Genomic DNA, 22,874 nt, shown 5'->3' on the forward strand with positions numbered 1-22,874 from the left:
CTTCAGCGATGTGTATCAGTTCTGAAGGTGCACACACAGTATGGGAGCTAGCTGGGAGATTTGAGACTTGAGCTTTATCTCAGCAAGGCCTTTTTCTTGCTGGAGCCCCATAGTGGGCCTGCATATTGGAGTGTCTGTTTGTTAAATCTTCTTTTTTTGGTGGTGATTGCAATTGTTTTACATGAAAATGAAGTTCATTGTGGTTGGAAGCTGGCACCTGATCCACATACTAGAGTGCCTTAGGCTCTCAGTGGAGAGTGACAATGTGTGTGGAGGATGGAAGTAAGGCGGGAGGAGGAGGAGTGAAAGATGATGCTGACTATTATCTGGGCTGGTAGAGGGGGAGTCAGTTTGTATGTACTGTGGGGAAGCTATGGGTGGAGGGTACATGACAATCCCTTAGGATTGCCTTATAGGCTGGGACACGGCAATCAGAGAAGGAATAGGAAGAATAGCTCATTTACTTTAACTGTGTTTTACAGGTTGGAATGGGGACCCCGGTTAAGTGTATATCCTGGAATATTGTTGGATTGGGAAAGCCCATCAAATGGGAGAAAATATTAGCACAAGTTGAAAGGCAATATTGAACAAGTTGGAAGAAAATAATTTGTTTTGCAGGAGACCCATATGCTAGATGTAGAGTATAGAAAGTTAAGGAAGCAATGGTTTAACCAAGTCTTTTTTGCTTCAGGTTCAACCAAACCCAGTGGAGTGACCATCTGATTGCATAAAAGTATTGCTTTCACGTTAGAGCTCTCGCAGACACTTGGATGGCGTTATAAGTTGGTAAAGAGACAGCTCTGTGTAGGCCAGTCATTTTGGTGTCAGTATATGCACCCAATCAGTACAGTCACACATTCTTTGTTAAACTTGTAACACAAATATCAGGTTTGGGACATGCCTCTGTTATATTGGGTGGAGATCTAAATTGTGTGGCAGACCCCTGTTTGGATAGTTGCACTCTGGGAAGCTTAAGGGGGTAAACTCTTTGTGATACCTTGTCCCTCTGGAGAGTACTCCATCCAGAGGAGCGTGATTTCACTCATCATGTGAGAGTCCACAAATCGAAATCTAGAATTAACTATATATTAGTACCCGAATAGTTATTTCATCTGGCAGCCACTGCATCTGTTGGCACATTGGTCATTTCTGATCATTGTCTGGTAATGTATTCATTTTCAAGCCCCTCCCTACATAATCAACAAGGTTTGGAGATACCTTTTTGGTTAGGTAATGATCTTCAATTTAAACTCTCTTTAGAAACCAAATAGAAGCAATTTGAAAATGATTAATGCCCAACACAGGGATGACCCAATATTATTTTGAGAAACAGCTAAGGCAGTCTTTAGAGGAGAAATTATTAGCTACACGACTGCCAAAAAGTAAAGGCTTGATCAAGACATACTGAGCATGGAGAAGCAACTACATTTTTACAAAAGCCAAATGAATCAGGTACATTCAGATAAGTGGAATGCAAAGTTCCATTCCACTCAAAAGCTTCTCAATAACCTTCTGCATCAGAGAGCATCTAAATCTTTGTTCTGTTTTTGGTAAACTGTTTCAATACAGAAATAATCCAAGACGCACATTGGCCAGTGTAGCTAAATTACAATTGAACTCCAAAAGATGAATTTTAAATGTCTGGCGTGCTCCAAAACCAAGAGATACATTCACAAGTCTGGCCAGCACACACAGACTATATTTTAAAAGCCGCTCGGATACATGCGTATTTTACCACTGGGCATTCCTGGAATTTAACTTAAAATTAGCATGTGAATACTTACATGCACCGGTGCGTGCTGGGGTTCCTTACTATGTAACCTTTCTCCTGCTATGGATGATGTGTAAGCTATAAAACAAAATATTCTAGACAAATCAGCAGGACTTTAAAGGTCGAGGCTAGTAAAATTAGGGGAGTTGGAAGTCCTATTCCTTACCTGGGCGAACTGGGAATGAACTGGGAAAACTGATAATGGCCTGCCGGCACACGATCCTCCAACACAGCGGCAAATGGCCACTATGTCGGAGGCCTCTGGCCCTGCCCCCGGACCACCCCTTTTTTGCAAGCCCCAAGACGTACGCGCCATCGGGCCTTTTTAAAATAGGCCTGGCGCGCGTACCCCTGGATTTTAAAATCCTATCTTTTTAGGTAGTCCTGTGTAGATGGCATTGAAATAATCTAGGCGTGCAAATTTTACTGCTTTCAAGACTATTTTGAAGTGGCCTAGTTGTTTTACCATTTGAAGACATCAGATTGCTTTTTTTTTGTCTGTTGCTATTTGATTCTCTACGGTCAGTGTGGAGTCTAGAATGATTCCTAAACTCTTCTCCTCGTGTTATGTATTGTGATGTTTTCCATGATAAATGGGGAGTTTTATTCAGTTGTCGCATATTGATGAATTGTAAGATCTCCAATTATCAGTTGGTTGTTGGTCATCCATTTTGTTAACACTTTGAGGCATTTTTCTTTTTTTTTGTTTAAAGCTGCTGTTTGTTCCCAGGCATCTGATGTTGACATGAGGATTTGAATATCAACATAAATGTATATTATGAGTTCTAGTCCTCTTATAATAGTTGTGAGTGTGATAGTGGTGAACCTTGGCATCTGCCCCATTTCAGGGGTCAGGGTTTGGAAATATTTGGGTTCTGCCAGTAAGAAAGGATTCAAACAAATTTCTCACTTTTCCTCAGATAGCTATGTTTTGTTAGTCTGATCAACATGATTTGGGGATCAGCTCTGTCAAAAGCATTGGAAATGTTGAGGAGGATCAGGAGACCCCCACCTGCCACAATCCACCAGTATTTGCATGTTGTCTGAAAGAGATACTAATTTCTGTACTATATCCTGTACAGAATCCTGATTGGGCTGGGTCCAGGCTGTTGGTTTCTTCAAAGTAGTCTTTCAGTTATCTGGTAACAACAAACTCTGAAAGTTCGACAGGTGTAGGCTGGTTTAATAACAATTATTGTATTTAAAGCTTTATGTAATGGTGAACCTAGATAACTGGCAGACTTACTGTAATGGTATGTTCCCTCAAGGAACTTTCTTTCAATGGATAGTCTTTTGCTTATTGTTCCATTCTTTAAGTTGATCTGATTGCAGGACATTCATAATCATGTTTTCTCTGTAATTGGACCAACTCTTTGAAATGCTTTACCATTTCAATTTCATAAGCAAGTTAAGGTGTATTATTTTATTCATGCCTTTGGATGCTGAATGCTTTTACTCTAAACTTCCAATTGGAATGACATTTAATATATTTATTTATTTAAAATCTTTTCTAAACCATCATTAAGTTATTTATCATCACAACGGTTTACAATAAGGCACATATAGTAAAAAAAATCATTAATACTTAACAAGTGCCAAAAAATGTTCGGTAACATATGATTCCAATATAAAGACTATTTGATGAGTGTCATATATTGTCCTTTTAATACATGTCTCATGGTTGAATTGCATGTAATTCACTCTTGCAATTCCTAGTTTTATCTATGATTATCAGTGAGTGTAGAATAATTAACAGGTGAGCACATGGAAGTAATGTGCTGGGTGCTGATGCCCGCATTTCCTTACTTACAATCTGTATGATGAGAGGCTTCATGAAAAACTTTTTATGATTGTTTGTTTATTTTATGATGTTTTTATATTTTTATGAGCACAGAATCATTTTGTTAACTGCTTTGAACTGATGCATTTGAGAAAAGTGGTTTTAGTGAAAAAAAAAAAAAAAAAGTTAAAATAAATACATTAGTTTTTGTGTGTGTTTCTGGTAGGGTTTGAAACTGACTACTTTGTGTGCCCGTCTCATGCCTAATGCTAAATGTTCTTTACCAGTAAAGGTTATAGACTGATGGTTGAGAAGAGTTGCCTCAGTGGAGTCTTTTCGCTGAAATTTCTTTAAGAGCACCGTTAAGTTCCAAGATACCTGAGATTGTTGCTGGGTATTCACAGCTACTAAGAGGGGATATTTTGAACATGCATTTGTAGTTAAGTCTGCAAATGTTGTGACTAATCAGGAATCTGAGTACTATACAGCCCAGTGTGCTGCAGCAGACAAAAAAGCAAACAGAATGTTAGGAATTATTAGGAATGGTTAATAAAACGGAAAATGTCATAATGCCTCTGTGTCGCTCCATGGTGAGATCGCACCTTGAATACTATGTACAATTCTGGTCACAGCATCTCAAAAAAGATAAAGTTACGATGGAGAAGGTACAGAGTAGGGCAACCAAAATGATAAAGGGGATGGAACAGCTCCCCAATGAGGAAAGGCTGAAGAGGTTAGGGCTGTTCAGCTTGGAGAAGAGACGGCTGAGAGGGGATATGATAGAGGTCTTGAACGAGTAGATGTGAATCTGTTATTTACACTTTCAAATAATAGAAGGACTAGGGGGCATTCCATGAAGTTAGCAAGTAGCACATTTAAGACTAATCGGATAAAATCTTTTTCACTCAACGCACAATAAAGCTCTGGAATTTGTTGCCAGAGGATGTGCTTAGTGCAGTTAGTGTTCAAAAAAGGTTTGGATAAATTCTTGGAGGAGAAGTCCATTAATGGCTATTAATCAAGTCGACTTAGGGAATAGCCACTGCTATTAATTGCATCAGTAGCATAGGATCTTCTTAGTGTTTGGGTAATTGCCAGGTTCTTGTGGTCTGGTTTGGCCTCTGGTGGAAACAGGATGCTGGGCTTGATAGACCCTTGGTCTGACCCAGCATGGCAATTTCTTATGTTCTTATGTTCTTATTAATTTTTGCATTCAAGTTTTGAATATAGTGGAGATCTCTGGAGTTGAAAGGAAAGATCACTATGCCTTTGCGAGGACTGGTCCTGAGATGGCTTTCAGGAGTTCTCATTTTATCTGTGTTCTTTCCTTTTTTTATACTAGTCGCAGAGATTTGGAAATTGAAAGACCAATTTTGGGTGTCAATGAAAAAACCGTGAGAACACTAAAGTAAGTATTTAGGCCTTTCATCTGAAATGAAATCCAAAATTCCAAATCATCTTTTGATGAGAGTTAGAATGCTAGAATGCACAGGAAGAAGTTTGCCAGTAGAAAAAAAGAGGAGGTACTACCATTTTACAGGACACTTGTGAGGCTTCATTTGCAATATTAAGTCCAGTTCAGGTGATCATATCTCCAAAGAGATATAGAAACATTAGTAGTCCAGAGAAGGCTTAGCAAAATGGAGTAGAGTCTACACCAGGGGTGGGCAATTCCGGTCCTCGAGGGCTGCAAACCAGTCGGGTTTTCAGGATATCCTTAATGAATATGCATGAGAGAGACCTGCATACACACTGCCTCAGTTGTATGCAAATCTATTTCATGCATATTCATTAGGGGTATCCTGAAAACCCGACTGGTTTGCAGCCCTCGAGGACCGGACTTGCCCACCCCTGGTCTACACCATAAGCCCTATGTAATTAAACTTAAGCTCCTAAATATGTATAACTCTAGAAGGGAGAGAGGGGGGATATGATAGATTCAAAATACCACTAAAGTGTAAATGCTCAAGAGGCAAGCATTTTTCAATTAAATAGAAGCTCTAGAACAAGAGGTCATAGGGATGGCAATAATAATGTCCACAGGTCTTGCAGTACCTGCGGAGCTTCCCTTTGAAAATTTGGCCAATGTGTAGATCCACAGTTATAATTTACATGCAGACGCAAAAGTACATTCCAGCAATGACACATGGAGATTATGCAATCTCTACATGTAATTTTCCTCCCCTGACCTTGCTTCATCTGTTATTTCAAAGGGTTAAAGTATTTTCACTGTGAATGTGCACAATAAGCCCATGATGTTACAGTTTACCTCCATAAATTGATTATTGGCCCCTATATGTAACTCAAGATGGCATACTCAGGAGTATTATAAGGAAAGATTTATTCACAGAAAGAGTGGTGAAAACCTGAAACAGCCTGCCCAAAGGAGTTAGAGGAGGCTAAAGATGAAAAAGAATTCAAAGCAGCATAGGATAAGCACAGAGGATCCTTAAGTAAAAGGATGCGAGGATAAAACTTTAGATTTACTAGACTCTGCAGTATTACATCAGGAGTGAGCAAACTAATTCACTCATAATTTTCTATGCTTTTGCTCAGGACAGCAGTGGTACTGAAATTCCCCTTGCCTTGGAGGAAAGGAAGGTGCCAAGAATAACTAGTAGTCTGTCAAAGATAAGCAATGAGGGCAGAGTATCCTTTGAGAAACCTATGTCCTTTTTTCAGCATAGGTCATTGTAATAGTTGGCCTGACGACAGGATGTGATATAGGAAAATGCCACACTCTGACAATAGGAGACAGGCTTAAGGACAGAGGCCAGGTGGAAGTATCTTGAAAGAACTTCCCAATAGAAGGTAACGGCTAAATCCAGAAAGAAAATGAAAAGAACAGATATGAAATGTGTGCAGAATATGTATTGCATTTGGTTTCCAATACTAGCTTTGTATAATGGTTTTTGTTCTATGTGCTCAGGTGCCCTGCATTGTTAGTGGTTGGCGATAGCTCTCCTGCAGTGGAAGCCGTGGTAAGTACATATATATTGATATGTTCCCTGCAGTAATTTGTTGCACTTTTATTTATTGAGATATATGTGCGTGCATGTTGGCGCACGCCAAGATGCGCGATCATTTTATAGCATATGTGCACATATTATGAAATAGCCTGGCTTCGCGCACGTGGGCACCAAATTTTAAGTGGACATGCACACAGGCACGTAAATCCCACTTCTGTCGCGTAAGTCGAGGAATTTTAAGAGGCTTGCATCTATGCCATTGCCAGTTTAATCAGTTATTACAACAGTTCGCCCAGTTAACAGCCAGGTCCTCCAAATCTCCCTAGTTTAATAGCCTTCATTCCCCCCAGTTACCCCAGACCCTTAAATCACCACAGTTATGGCTAGTTTTTGGGTTTTTTGTGTTTTGGGGGGTTTTTTTTTTTATAACTTACACCTCCTCCATAGCAGAAGTAAACTTCTGTGCCACTGGACTTGGGCGTGCCCCCAGCGCTTATGTATTTACATGCACATCTCTTCTAGGCTGACCTTGTCCTTGAGGGAGTAAATTCTCCATGCTATGGTGAATGAGCTTGTAGAACATTTTTCCTTCAAAACTGTTACAACCAATGTAACTCCTCTTCTCAAGTCACTATATTGAATCACCATCAGCTTTCACATGCAGTTCTAGCTTCTCCTACTTACCTAAAAGTGCTTTCACTCTGCAGATCCTCATGATCACCCTTCTTATTTCCCATTATATCCTCCTTCGTTACCTCCATTTGTCAAGTAAACTGATCTAATCTGTGCTCTTCTCCTCTATAACCTGTTTCCAACTTTCTGCTTGCCACCTTGCTGGGCTATATGCCTAGAACAACCTTCCTGAACTGATATGTGTGTTCTCTCTCTCTCTCTCTCTCTCTCTCTCTCTCTCTCACATTGCTTTTGAATTTTAAAATCTGGCTCTTCCTTATTCTTTTAACCAATAACACTATAAACCAAAAAATACATCTCTATGAAAAAATGCTTTAAATCATTCTGAGAAATCAATTACCATACATGCAAACTCATTATTAATGGCCAGAAGGCAAGATAATCACTTTCCATTATCTTAAGTGGCAACTTCTGTTCCCAAAGTATTCATTCATATGCTGAGGTCTCTACACGTCTGCTTTCCCTTCTCTGCTGCAACCCAGGAATTCACCTCCTGAAGATATGACAAATCCTCAATCTCTTTGAGCAATTTTTTTAATCTGAAAGAGTGATTAAGAAATGTTTGTAAATAAATAAATTTGTTCAACAAATGACCAAGCAAATATATTTCAAGCTTACAGAAGAGACAGAACTACGAACTGATATTTGTCCTTCTAAAATTGATTGACACCCCAAAAGAGATTGTAGTTGTCTCAATGCATAGGAAGCTGCAAGCCAAAATGTAGAAAAATTCAGTATCTGTGACCCCTGTTTCCAAGAAATTGGAATTAAAGTACAGAGTGCAAAAAGCTCCAGAGCATGAAAAGACTGCTTCCGCCACAAACTAACCCCTAGATTCATCATTCTATTATATTTGTAGCAGAATGAGGCACAAAAAAAAAAACCCTGCCCACACTCTTCCCCTAATTAGAATAATACCGTGGCATTGTGACCATTATCGCGTGCGGTAGGGCCTTACCCCGTGCAATAAGGCCATGCCGCACGCGATACCGGCACATCACAGAATAAAGAATGACCCTGTGAGGGGGCTATTTACTAAAGGTTTTCTCCCATTTTGTCTCTATGGAGAAAAATGCTTAGTAAATAGGGTCCTACGGTTGTTGAATCTACACTAAAAAAAAAAAAAAAAGTGAAAAAGTCAAGGACACATTCTAGTGCACTGCTAGGAAGAGATGCTAATATTTAATTTAATTGCATCATTTATAACTCGTCTTTTCCAAATCAAGGCTAGGTGCAAAGTGGAGAACAACACTGAGGGGAAAAAATGAAAAACAAATCAATATGTAATATATCACAAAATAAAAATACATATAGAAATAATCATAATTCAATAAAATACAGTATAAACACACAAAATCTAAATATACTTAGAATAAAAATTAAAAATCAAGCACAATTTAAGAAATTGATAAAATATAATGTAGTTCTTGTAAAATTTAAATTCCAATGGAACCACATTCCACCCAATACAGGCCAATCCTGTAAATGTTTTAATTTCAGATTAGGCTTTTTACAAATGTTTTGTGGCTGGCAATGCCAGTCTTAAATCTACATTAGATCGTAATGCCCTTGCAGGGAAATATTGGAAGATGTTCTTTTTCAAATGTATTGGGCCACAGCTAGCCAAGCGTGGGAAGTTCAGAATACAATTTTAAATTTTATCCATAAAGCAATTGGGTGCCAATGAAGGGAGATCAGTGCCCGGGTAAATGTCCCTGTTTCTGCAGAGCATTGAGACTTCGGCTCTAATGAATAAGATAAGCGCCAGATAAATGCCTTTCTTAAGATACTGCACTTTTCAAGTTGAAATGAAAGAAAGCAAATGAGCTTTTAGGACTTGGTGCGTCATTGAGAAGAAAAAAAATACACAAAAAATACAAAAAAAGAAAAAAATGAAAAAATGATTTAAACTGCTAAAAATTTGCGGCAGTATGTTTATCATGGTTTTAAACAAAATATAGGTTACCCTATGATTGCATTTGGAAATGGGCAGCCAAATTGGCGATTGTACATAAAAGTAAAAGACGCAGGTAGGCGGAAGTGTGCATTAGCCCTGGTATGAGGGTATTCCTTAATTTCAAAACCATGAGAGTAATGTGACCTGCACTTCTAATAGTATTATTTAGTCGCATTTCTTCCAGTTTTTCTAATTTTGAGGGTAAATGTCCCAACACCTGCCTCCTGTCAAGATCCTACCTAACCTCTTCATGTTGCACAATCTGAAACCTTCTAGGTTGGCTTTTTAGCAGCACAATATAGATGGTGTTACAGTGATCTAAATGACTCAAGACTTTGCTTGCATTATTGCCCTTAAATCATCTAACCGCAAGTAGGGACAGAGTTTCTTAACAAGGTGTAAATGGTAAAAGACTATGGGGTAGATTTTAAAAGGCATGCACGCGTAAATCCCAGGCCTTGCACACACCGTGCGAATATTCAAAGGGGCCCGCCACGTGCATAAAACCCAGAATGTGCACAAGTGCCGGGCCTTTTCAAAGGGGCAGGTTGGAGGTGGGGTCTGGGCAGGGCAGGCGATGGCCCGGGACAGCACCTGAAGTTAGTTGCGAAACAAAAAAAAAAATAGTTTGGTAGGGTTTAGCGGGTGAGGAGCAGAGGAGAAGGAGGGAGTTTAGGTAGGTGGGGTAGGGAAGTTCTTAATTGGAGCGGACTGGGAGGGAACTGAGTAAGGCCAATTACATTGCTGCACGGAAATTGCAAAAGTTGAACCCCCATTGTGCGTGCCGCTCACACATGCATGCGCGGATTGTAAAATCCGGGTGCATGTTATAAAATCGGCACTTCCATGTGCACGCACCGGGAACCGCGTGTGCGTATGTTTGAAAATCTACCCCTATGGTTTTAACTTTCTTGCAGGAAGCTCTGGAAAAGGGCTGGCACTTAATTCTCTCAAGATTCGGATAGTGGTTACCACCTGCTACACTAGCATGTCAATTTTTAGAAGTTGTCTGCTTCAGCGATAAAAATGTGCCATTTGTTATTGATGATAATGTGCTGAATTCAAATATGATAATTAAACCAGCTGATTAATCATGTATTGTAAACTTAGGGGTAGATTTTAAAACGTGCGCGCGCATCATGTACACACACATGTACGCACACACATGGACACACTGATTTTATAACATGCGCACGCCAGCGCACTGCTGCACACACGTGCACCAGATTTTACAATCCGCGCGTACAAGGTGGGGGTGAACTTTTGCAAATTCCACATGGTGACGCATTCCGGCCTTCCCCAGTTCCCTCCCAGTCTGCTCCAATTAAGGGGCGGACTGGGAGGGAACTTCCCTAACCCCCCCTGCCTAACCTTCCTTCCCCTTCCCCTCTCCTCTCCTCCCCACCCCCTCCCCTAAACCTATCCTACCTTACCTCTATTTTTGTATTTTGTTACTTGCTGCTCCTCGGGATCAGAAGTAATTTACGCATGCCAGCGCGCGCTGCCCCAGCACAGCAGCTAATGTCCGCTGTACCGGCCGGCCTCTGCCCCACCCTTTAGAAGAGGCCCGTCACTTGTGCAGACACCGGGGTTTACGCGCGTGGCTGGCCCCTTTGAAACTTCGCCCAGTGTGTACAAGGCCCGGCCACGCGCGTAAACCCTGGGATTTACATGCACGGGCCTTTTAAAATCTGGGCGTTAGTCCTTTTTGTATAATATTTCACCTATCCTGTCTATGTAAAACTTTAAAAATTAAATGAGCAAAAGGATTATAGCAATAAAGGCCAAAAACTATTATGTATATATATGTACATAGTTTAGTCCTTCAATGGCTACGGTGCTCTTCTTGGCTTGTCTCTTGTATTCATTAAATGAAATATCTCTTGTCACTAACCAGCAATAGTCTACAAGCTGTGTTGGGCTCCATTTGCCCTGATACCATTTTTCCATTACTGCAATGTCCTAGTCAAATCACTCGCCATACAGTTTGGTGGAAAAAATCTAGATGAGTGCAAAAAATATATCTTTAGTAATATGTTGATGCCAAGGTTTTTTATATGCCTTGAGGAGGTTTTCCACCAAGAGTTGTCTGCCTTTTTTCCAAGAAAATTTGTTACCACTAACTGGAAGGCTTCCCACCCCATCTTTTCCTTGCCATGCAGTGCATGGTTAAATGCCTCATCTCGAACAAGTTCACAAATCTGAGGGCCAGCGAAGTCCCCTTTCTTTATCTTAGTTTAACTTAACCTTGGGAATTTACCACGAGGTACTTGAAAGTTGTTTTAGTTTTGTCCAGTGCCGTGACAAAGTTCTTCATCAGACTTGCCCAAAGTGCAAGTACTGTCATAGATTCAGTCAGATGTATATTAGTCATTTCTGTTTTAATCTGGAGGGAGTTGGTTCTCTCATCGAATCTAAATTTGGTTCCAAGAACTGTGATTGGTGCTCCCTTTCAGTCCCTCAAAAGAGTGTCTCTGAAAGATCTAACCTTGAAGGTTGTATTTCAGAGCTTCGGCCTCTCTCCTGTAGAGAGCTCTGTCTCATATTCTCCAATGAGGCAGCATCAACCTGCTCAGTTCCTTCCTTTTTTCCTAAAGTGGTTTTGCAATTTTATTTATTTAATGCATTCGATTTATATTCCTCTTTTCATGATTTTCCTCCCTTCATTCAAGAAGGTTTCCTCTGTGAAAGGTGATGAAGATCTTCACCAGTTGGATGTTCACAGGATTCTTCTGCAATATTTGAAGATGACTAATTCTTTCAGAAAATCTGATCATTTGTTCATCCTCTTTAGTAGATGAAAGAAGGGAGAAACTGCTTCTAAAGCCTTGATTGCTCGATGGATCAAGGAGGCACTGCATGAAAATGTATCTCATATATATTCATTTTGAATACCCTGAAAATCATGCCAATTTGTGGATCTCGAGGACCAGCGTTGGCAACCCCTGCTCTAACATCTTAAAACAGGCAGAATATATAGGGACTTTACTTTCAGTTTTTATTTTATTTTTCCTGGGAATCTTAGTTTATTACAACAAAACAAAATATATTTACCTCGAAAAATGGTGAGATCTTTTTTTCTACTGCTTTCTCTAGTTTTAGATCTTGTAAGAAATACTGATAAATTCCCAGGAAATATGTAAAATGCTGAAAATGAAGGTCTCTAACACCATAAATTGAATCCCCTTTTTATATAGCACCAAACAATATGAGGCTGGCCCTTTTTTCTGTATCAACACTTGCAGAAAAATGTGAACAGAATTTTTTTCCTTGTCTCTCAAGTGATATTTACAAACAATAAGCCATCATTATTTTAGTTTAGTTGGCATAGCACAAGACTCATGCCATGATCAAATGTGGTTTCTTATCGCTTTTTCTCTGAGTCCCCAAATAGTGCATATATTTATATTTTTGTTTCCCTTCTCCAGTTATAGCTAGCTCCTCTTGAGTCCATTTTTCCATCAGTTGAAATATTTTGTCATAGTCTATGTATGTAAGTTAATTTTTGTAAAATTGTTTTTGATAAATATATTTTATGCATTAAATTTCTTCATAGTTGTTGAAGCAAAAATATGTAATGTATGTATACATGATGCACACTATTGCTACTCAAGTACAGTTATTGATTCCTTATTTTCCCATTTTTTTTTTACTCTTAATCAAAATTTCTGGGAAATTTGCATCTCTAGCAGCACTTCATCCATTTAGCTCTTAGTAAAGGTTAAAGTTGGCAGTGGACTAAAAAAGGTAATCTTAAAAAAAAATTAGTTCCAGGAACAAGTATTATTTGTATTTTGCTTATTTGCTTTTTTTTACTATGTCAATAAAACTAACTTAGTACAGTTTTATTTTTGCAAACTGAAACAAAATGTTCACCATGTCATTTTAGGTGGAATGTAACTCACGTCTCGACCCAACCAGAACAACCTTTCTGAAGGTAACACGTAGACTGCAGTTTCTCTTTTGTGCACAGCACATCTCTTACAAGCAGGCCGATACAGTAAAAATCGCGGGAGAGTGGGTGAGCACCCGCTCTCCCAGCGCAAGCACAGGCCACTCTCCTGTGCGCGCGATTCAGAAAAAAAAATTATTCAAATTAGGGCCCATGGTAAAAAGAGGCGCTAGGGACACTAGCATGTCCCAAGCGCCTCTTTTTAACAGGAGCGGCGGCTGTCAGCGAGCTTGACAGCTGACACTCAATTTTGCTGGGTCGGGTCTCAAACCCGCTGACAGCTATGGGTTCGGAAACCGGACACCACCAAAATTGAGCATCTGGTTTTCAAGCCGCGGGTCAATTTTAAATTTTTTTAAAATTATTTTTAACTTTTGGGACCTTCGACTTAATGTCGCCATGATATTAAGTCGGAGGGTGCACAGAAAAGCAGTTTTTACTGCTTTTCTGTGCACTTTCCCGGTGCCAGCAGAAATTAACTCCTACCTTTGGGTAGGTGCTAATTTCTGAAAGTAAAATGTGCGGCTTGGCTGCACATTTTACTTAGTGAATCGCACAGGAATAACTAATAGAGAGCCATTAACATGCATTTGCATGTTGCGGGCGCTATTAGTTTCGGGGGGGTTGGACACGCATTTTCGATGCACTATTACCCCTTACTGAATAAGGGGTAAAGCTAGCGTGTCAAACGCGCGTCCAAACGTGGGATAACAGTGCACTCCACCAGAGCGCACTGTACTGTACTGTATCAGCCTTCAAGGTTTCTTAAACCCAGACCATAACCATCTTGTAGAAAAGCTTGACTGCTTTCAGTGATAGACCGATGCAGAAAGGTGCATTCAGCTGAACAAACCTCTCTGCCTGCACTTCAGTGCACCTTTTCTGTGTGCAAAACTTATTGCCAATGCAGCAAAGAATTTTGCACACAGAAAATATGCGTTCCTAAACAGGAGTACCACTTAGCGTCCTTGCATGGAAGTCCCAAAAAACTCAGATATAGAGAGACTGCATTTGGGCAGCGCATCTTTCTTAGCACTGGAAACTTAACCTCTGGTCAGAACTGGAAAGTTCCCTGTGCTATTGTGCTGACACTTAAAACCCTTAGAAAAGGGGGAAAAAATGAAAAAAAAAAAGTCTAGAACACATAGCCAGATAAATACTGACTTATCTGGGTAAGTAGTGATGGCTGCTGCTTACCTGGATAAGTACTGACTTATCCAGCTATCTGACAGCTTTAATTATTGTTAACAATTCTACAACTTTAAGATATAGACAGAGGTCCTGCAGTGAGATGGAGGCTGTCCCTTTCTCCAACATCTGGTGCAAAATGTGTACACTCCTTGCAAAGAACTGCTGTCTCTGAGAATGTGTACAGTCTCTAGACCAATCAAAAAGAAACAGCCCAATGTATTAGAAATCCGGAGACCTAAAGTATAAATCAAAAATGTACCAATGGTCAACAGGTCATCTATTTCAAAACAACTTGAAAATATTGAATGTGACTGACATTGTTTGTGGGAGCGTCACTGGGATAGCTTATTAAATCCTAAAGCTGCTCCTTGTTTAAAGTCAACTTTACTTTATTATTTCTTTATAAATCAATTTTTGATATTTCATTTTATAGAATTAATTAAAAATTGCATAGTAATCCAACAAGAGGTGAGCTATAGATATAACTTGTTCAGTCTTAACTCAATATATTGTGACAACGTGGGCAATTCCAACTCAAACAGTACTTATCTTGCCAACAACGAAGAAGTCCAAACCCCGACATGAATCCATGTTTCAATATCAATCTGCTTCAGGGGGTCTAATTTTCATTGAACCATGCTCGCACTAAACTTGGCTTAGAAAGAATCCCAATGCTCACTTCCAATACTTCATCATTAAAATCATCCGATGTACCTGAAGATTGGAAGATGGCCAATGTAACCCCTTTATTTAAAAAGGGATCCAGGAAACTTCAGACCGGTGAGCCTGACTTCAGTGCTGGGAAAAATTATGGAAACTGTTATAAAGAATAAAATCACAAAACATTTAGATAGACAAGGTTTGATGGGACACAGCCAGCATGGATTTACCCAAGGAAAGTTTTGCCTCACAAATCTCCTACATTTTATTTGAATGGGTGAGTAAACATGGACAAAGGTGAACTGGTAGCTGTGGTGTATTTGGATTTTCAGAAGGAGTTCAGCAAAGTCCTGCATGAGGCTGCTAAGAAAACTAAAAAGTCATGGGATAGGAGACAATGTCCTTTTGTGGATTGCAGTTTGGTTAAAAGACAGGAAACAGAGAGTAGGATTAAATGGTCTGTTTTCACAGTGGGAAAAGGTAAACAGTAGAGTCCCTCAGGGATCTGTATTTTGACCAATCTATTTTTAATGTATTTATAAATGATCTGGAAAGGGGTACAATGAGTGAGGTGATTGAATTTGTTTGACAAAATTTATGCAGAGTAGTTAAATCTCAAGTGGATTGTGATGAATTACAGAAGGATCTTGCGAGACTGGAAGATTGGGCTTTCAAATGGTTAAAAGGCTGTAAACAGAGGGCAGAACTAAATGATCAGTTTTCCAAATGGAGAAAGGTAGTTAATGAAGTACCACAAGGATCAATACCTGTGCTTTTCAACAAATTCATAAATGATCTGAAAAAGTGAATGACTGGTGAGGAGATTGTTTTTGCAGATGGCACAAAATTATTCAAATTTGTTAAAATGGTAACAGATTGCAAGGACCTGAGAACGACCTTTTGAGAAGACTAGCAACTGAATGGCAAATTAAATTTAATGCAGAAAAGTGCAAAGTGATGCATGTAGGAAAAATAATCCCAATCCAGGTACATAATGCTGAGTTGTGTATTGGGAGTTCCTACCCAGGAAAAAGACTTCGGAGTAGTGACTCCTAATACAGAACCCTATTATTTCCTACAACGTTAGGACCATCCCACCCAGTTTTAATTATCTATAAATTGGTAATTATGTACGCCCTTTAATGTGCTGCATGGTAAGTAGAGTATTTGGGGAAAATCTTTCCTCTTGTAAAACAGGTTTCTAGTTGAAATATAGTAGGACTAATTTGTATTTGAATTGGGTCCACAGCATTGGAATTGCTGGGGGAAGGGCAGCATGCAGCAGAAAACCTAATCCCGAAGTCACATATTCTAAAGACTTTCAGGTGCTGCTGGTTTATTACCCTCCTTGAAGCATTAGTACCCATCAGTTCTGACTGTTGGTTTTCATAGAGAAATTTTCCTACCATCAATTTCCTATTACTTGTAAGAAGACTGGAAATAAAAATTTATGGACGGACACCCGTGTAGCAATGATACTGGCATGCAGTTTAAAAGCAATTAACAACTTTTCTTATTTTTCAGATGGCAGACTGTGGAGGACTACCACAAGCAGTTCAAGTAGGTATTCTGAGTCTCTGTTAATAAGTAATTGCAGTTCTGTTCATTTGTGTCATTCTCGTATTTCACATGAGACATTCTGGATTTATCACCAAGTTCATGGAAATCGCCACTGCAGTAAAAATAAATACATAAATAAAATAAGGCTTTCTGTCATAGTATGGTCTGGAGTTTGTAAAGATGCCTGCCTGTGTATCCAGGTTCGTTAGACAAGGCAAACCAATCCAAAACCTATTTGCTCTAAACATTCTGTAATCTGTACAGAGGTGAATAAGACAGAGCCAGGGTAATCTATCAAGTTCAAAGCCAGTGCTGCAGGTGCTGATCTTTTACATCATGCAGTCTATTTTTGTAGCATCTGGGAAATAAATGACAGTCATGGTCTAGCTCTTCTCTGTGACCCAAATTGTGCATTTTATGAGGTTGCTTGTACCCACGGCACCTGCTTTTCAGTTAGAGTGAGAGATGCTGTGCGACAAGTGGGGAGGAGGAGTGAGGTAGTACTGTGTGGTCCACAGGCAAATAGCACAGAGTGTATAGAGCTGCTGCAGGGGAGCAGGCACACTTTCCACAGCCTGACTGCCATCCCTGTAGTGGGCTGCCTTCGGGATCTGGATGCTACTGTAAGGTCACCCTTACCTTACATGTATTATACAGACCCCCAAGCTGTGCCATTACAGGGGGGTGGCAAGCAGTCTGTAGAAGTGTGCCTGGTCTGCAGCACCAGGCCTCTATGCCCTCTGCTAATCGCCTGTGGACATTATGGACCACACAGTACTACCCCATGCCTCTTCCCCACTTGTCGCACAGCAGCTAACACTGTGTCAGTACACTCAGCAAGAACACTTCGTATTAGGTTAACAGTGAAAGCTACAAATGGAGGCGTTCACACACACTTTTATTCCTGACACCAAAAAAGGCACAGAATATCTTATCTTGTGAGAGGATGACTAACTTCCAACTACCTCCACATATGTTGTACATGTACACAAGATTCAGTGCTGACTATGAAGCAACTCTGCATGTCACATACAGGGCCATGTAAGCAGGAGTTAGCTAGCAGTATGGTGTGTGAAGAAGGCAACAAGAGGCAATGTTGAAGATCCCCAGTTATGAGCTTCTTCTTAACCTTTGGCTGTATTCCTTACCAGCATACCCTGAGGTTTGTGTGGTATGGCCTAGGCAAGATAGTCTTGCCTGCTACATAAGTGCAAAGTAGGAATGTGCTTATGCATTCCAGCATGCAAATTCATGTGGAGGGCAAACCTTTAACAATCTTAACCGTTAACACAAAAAGCAGAGAATGAAAGGAGATGAAGTGAGTTTTCAAAGCAGTGACTACTTTATTAACAAACGTATGTAGTTCACTGTTTAAAAAAAAAAAAAAAAAAAGTTAATGTCTTAGGTAATCACATTATGCAAGGACAAGATAAGAAATAGCACAAACCATTGTACATTTCATGACATTCACATTTTGTGTACACCTGTACAAATATACTTTGAAATGGCACCATTACATATACAGGCTTAGCATCTTATCCTTAAGGCACAATCATGATTACAACTAAAAACATAGAGGAAGTGGCACCCCAATAGCTACAGTACTGCTGTAGTGTTAGAGATTACAGCTTCACAACTATGTGCTGTAAACACTAAGGCCCCAGACAGTCCATGTTGAGAGTGCATTGAAGAGAACAGCCTCAGGGCCAAGGCAGCTAAGTTCAGCATGAAGGCAGCAGGACCAAGACCAAACAGTTCAGCATGAAGGCAGCAGGAGGCCCAGGAAGAGACCCAGCCGCATGGAGGCAACACTTCCAGGAGCTGAGATGAGAACCAGCAGCATGAAGATAGCACTTGCAGGAGCTGAGATGAGAACCAGCATCATGGAGGCAGCACTTGCGAGAGCTTCTAGACAGCACAGCAACTCCGTGGTGAGGGCTCTGCCCAGCTGTCGTCTTCCATCTAGACGGCAGACCAACTCTGTGGTGAGGCCCAGCCCAGCTGTCATCTTCCATCTGGATGGCACAACAACTCCGTGGTGAGGCTGGGCCAGGCTTCTACTAGAAATTATCTTGGGGCTTGTAGGCCAGGTGGTGATTTACCATAGACTATGTCCACTTCGTGACTTTCCTCTTGGGAGGAGCATGCCTTTGGGGGGCCACCCCTCTGGCGTGTCCCCTGACTGGGACTGTTGTGGGTGTTGACTCCACTGAGGCAGTGGAGGACTCGGCTGCTCTGGCATCCTTTGGAGGATTTGTGTTAGTACATTGGTCATGTTGCTCATGGCAGCAACCAGTGCATTGATGTTTTGGGTATTTGCAGCTGTATCCTGTTGCAGGATCCGATTCTGCTGGTTTACAGACCTCCTCAAGGCCCCATAGCTCTGCATGTATGTGCCTAATCTCAGCAACATGCATCGGTGCTGCAGGTTCAGGTGTGGTGCTGCAGGCACTGGTGTCGGTCCTGTGGGTACTGTTGGTGGTAGTGCTGCTTCCGGAGTCGGTGGTACTGGTTCAGGTGTTGGTAACTGTCTCAGCAAGTTGGGCATTAGTGGACTTGTAGGGTCCTCCTGGTGAGGGGGAGGGCATGGTGATGGTGATGGTGCCTGATGCAGTGGTGTGCTGGTTCGTGGATTAAATGTCTGTAAGCTTCCACTCCTGGCTCCCTTACCGCATGAAATCCTCCAGGTTCAGCGACACATCGTGTTCTTGGTGCGAACACCAAGGGGGGCCAGCATGACCAGTGAGGGGTGGTGACTGTTGTGGCTGCTGCTGCTGCTGCTCCTGCTCGCTGATCTGGGTCTGTGCATCGATAAGAAAGGGCTTGTAGAATAGTGGGAACTCACAGCTGGTCCCTGGGGCTTCCTGGCAGGGACCGGCAACTTTGAGGGCAAGAGCTGTGGAAACAAAACAGAACACATTAGTACATGTGCCAGCAAATATCCTTTTTTTATTTGGCATCAGAACTGCACTTTCCTTCTTTGCAGAGTGAGCATCTTATGCCAAATTGTGTACACCTGTTGCAGTCTGCCCATTTATGGGTGAGGTGAACTTACCGGCTGCAGCTTGTGTGATGTCTAGCTGCTCATCCATGCCCTCATAAACGTCCAGTCTCAGCCTTTCAATGAGTCACTGCTCCATCTTTGTGACAACTATTGGACAGGGGGTCCCTCCTCCAGTCACCCATTGATACTTTGCTCTGGATGCAACCTTTGCCTTGAACTGGGCTTTGACATTGAGGTATCAATGGACGACCTGCTCCCCACTTCTTAGCACTCTGCTAATATTGCCCAGGCTGATGGCCTGGGCAATATTTCGCCATATTTGGTCCTTGGCTGCTTTAGAGGTCTTTACTGCCCAGTTGCCAAACAACATCTGGTAATTTTGCAGGACCCCGTGCATGAGCAGCTCATTCTCCTGCACGCTAAACTTTATGGCCCTAAGACTCTGACGTGGTGTTGCCTGGCTGTCTGAAGGGAGTGCCACTTCATCTCCCGAAGAGGTGTCCTCCCTTTCCTCACTCTCCGTTCCGCTCTCCTCTCCCCTCCCTTCCTCCCTCTCCCCCACCTGATCCTGGCCTTCAAATTCCCTTCCCCTCTGCCCTGTCTGTCTATCCCTATGCTGCCCTACTCATCCCTCCATTCTTGCTTGCCTAGCCACTTTCCCCACCCACATCCTCCTATGCCATCCCTACTCCTACTCCATCGCTACTCCTACTCCTCCTTCCTCTGGTACTCCTGCCCTCATCTTCCCACCCTTCTGCCACCTCCTCTCCTCACAGCTCTTCTCTCCTCTCTCCCCATGCCTGTCCTCAACAACACACACACACACACACACCTCCTCACTGCGCACACACCCTAGATTGATGGTACCCTTTTATAGAGTCCATCAAACTAGGGTGAGAGAACATTGTAGAAATTTCAACTTTTTGAGACTTTCCTCATGCCAAATGACGTCAAATCTTCACCAAGGTGTACTGAGCTGTTCATACGCATCAATCTACATTTATTTATTTATTATTTATTAAAGGCTTTTCTATACCGAATTTCTTGATACAAATCAAATCAACTCGGTTTACATCAAACAATAAGGAACTATAACCAACCAAACAGTAAAACAATTTGAAGGAGATTAAAGTTACATTATAACAAGGATGTGTAACTTGGAGGAGGAAATAAGAGGGGGACGAGAGATTAAGATATACATTGGAGTATGCGAAGGTGACACGTAGAAGACCTCATGATAAATTTGTAAACATTCTCTTAAAATTTATATACACAGTTTAGCGTCTGTTAAAGTGCATAGTTGCTAGAACAGATATAAGTCAGGCTGTTGGGCTGGTGTCGGAGAAGCATGTAAAACTGGCCCCTAAACCACCACTTAACACCTCACCTCAACCTATTAGGTGGCCCTCCTATAAAGATATAAATACTTCCATTCTCTCTCTCTCTCGCTCGCTCGCTCTCTCGCTCTCTCTCTCGGGATTATCGCCCGGTGCATCATGCAGTAACTAAAATATTTCCATAAACATGTCCCTTTTCCTTCTCGTGGGTGTTATCAATGTGCTTATTAACACTTTTTGATGAATGATGGGATCAGTCTGTTCAGGCCAAAAAGCTGTCCTAAAGTTAGCCAGCTGTAGTTAGCTGACTAACTTTAAAATAGCTGTCTATATTCAGTAGTGCAGCTGCACCATTGAAACACCTCCATAGTTAGCCAGATAAGTTTATCCAGTTAACTTTGCTATCTGGATTGTGTGTGAATATGGACCTCAGAGTAATTGAATTATATAAATCTAGTGTACAAGTTTTGTTAAGGATAGTAAATATAACAATGGAATTATGTCTTTTTGTTCTCTCTCTCAGCCAGGGAAATTGACAGAAGCCTTCAAGTACTTTGTACAGGGAATGGGCTACAGTAAGTAATACTTTACTCTCATTGTGAAGGCGATTTATTAAACTTTGTAAGTATGTCACTGGCTGACATCAGTTGCCTTGATCTCCTCAAGGTAGGCACTAATTTCTCCGGGCACCGGGAAAGTGCACAGAAAAGCAGTAAAAACTGCTTTACTGTGCACCCTCCAACTTAATTTCATGGCGATATTAAGTCAGAGGTCCAAAAAGTTTTTAAAAAAGTAAAAAAAAAAAATAAATAATTTTAAATAGGCCCGCCCGCTCTCCTGAGTTTTTTACTGTATCAGCCCGAAAATGAGGAAACAAAAATACCTTGGCTGGCAAAACATATAAGATGAGTAGAAACCTGCATGGGGTGGCACACCCGGGGGAGGCGGCAAGCTGGCAGCAGCAGGAGAGGCCGCAGGGCCACTGGCAGCCGAAGAAAGAGAGAGGCTGCAAGCTGCTGGCCGTCGGAGAGACCTGTCTTTTTTTTTTTTTTTTTTTTTTTTCATGCCTGAAGACAACAGGAGGCTATGTGTGTACGTGAGAGCATGTGTATGTCTGAGAGCCTATGTTTCTGCATGTGTGTGTCAGTGCAAGAACCTGTGTATGTGAGAGCCTGTGAGCCTGTGCCTGTGAATGTCTGTGTGAGAGCCTGTGTGTTTGTGTGCCTGTGAGAGCCCGTGTGTCACACACAGGCTCTCACAGGCACACACACAATGTATTTGTGAGGGAGCGGGAGTGTGTGAGGGAAGGAATGTGTGATTGTGCGTGTGAGAGAGGATAAAATTTGGGTGTCCCTTCCTCCCCCAATCCATGACAATCTCAGGGTGACTGGAAATCAGAAGATCACAGGTATGGAGAGCAGGAGAATTTTTTTAATCCTTATTAGTTTTAATTATTGGGTGTAATTTGATAATTCTGCTCTTTCAAAATATTAATTTTAGGGGGGAATAGAATATTTTTTAATTGGATTTCTTTTATTCATCATATTTTGAAATATTTTCTTGGTGTTTGGGAAATTTTGTGTATTCTATTCATTAACTGTTTGAAATAGTTATTCTTTTTATGAATATGATTTTACTATTATGATTGTTTTATATTTCTTGATTTTATTATTTAATGTTTTTATGAAGAATGGTAATGTTTCTGTTTTCCCATTGTTGCTCTGTGTAGAGTCTGGCTTGTGGGTTCCAGTTCAGTTCTTCTCAGTACATTTCTGTTTATACTTTCTGATCTCTTTAATCTGTATTTGGTGAGGGTCTGTCTGTGTTCTGCATATGTGAATGAGGTGGCATGTAATTTCTGTGAAGGGATCTATAGCAGCCTGGTTTCCTAATAAGAGTTTTATTGATGTTCTAGGGCCTTATGTAATGTGTGCAGTGTTGCCTTTTCATAGATAAGGTTGTTAGGGTTGTTTTGGTATGGGAGGTTTACTATATTGTAT

The 22,874-nt window shown here is 41.0% G+C and overlaps 1 protein-coding gene across 7 annotated transcripts in view; it reads left to right on the forward strand.

The window, feature by feature from the left end:
• Positions 1-22,874, forward strand: part of NDRG3 (NDRG family member 3) — a 219,394-nt gene that overhangs the window by 194,690 nt on the left and 1,830 nt on the right. For all 7 annotated transcript variants that reach the window (XM_029614181.1, XM_029614180.1, XM_029614176.1 and 4 more), the window contains 5 exons: positions 4,894-4,959; positions 6,481-6,532; positions 13,060-13,107; positions 16,498-16,533; positions 21,398-21,449. In XM_029614181.1, coding sequence (XP_029470041.1) covers positions 4,894-4,959; positions 6,481-6,532; positions 13,060-13,107; positions 16,498-16,533; positions 21,398-21,449 — 254 coding nt within the window. The remainder of the gene's footprint in view (positions 1-4,893; positions 4,960-6,480; positions 6,533-13,059; positions 13,108-16,497; positions 16,534-21,397; positions 21,450-22,874) is intronic.

Source organism: Rhinatrema bivittatum, chromosome 8 (assembly GCF_901001135.1).
Source record: "Rhinatrema bivittatum chromosome 8, aRhiBiv1.1, whole genome shotgun sequence".
In the NCBI taxonomy this organism is placed as follows: Eukaryota; Metazoa; Chordata; class Amphibia; order Gymnophiona; family Rhinatrematidae; genus Rhinatrema; species Rhinatrema bivittatum.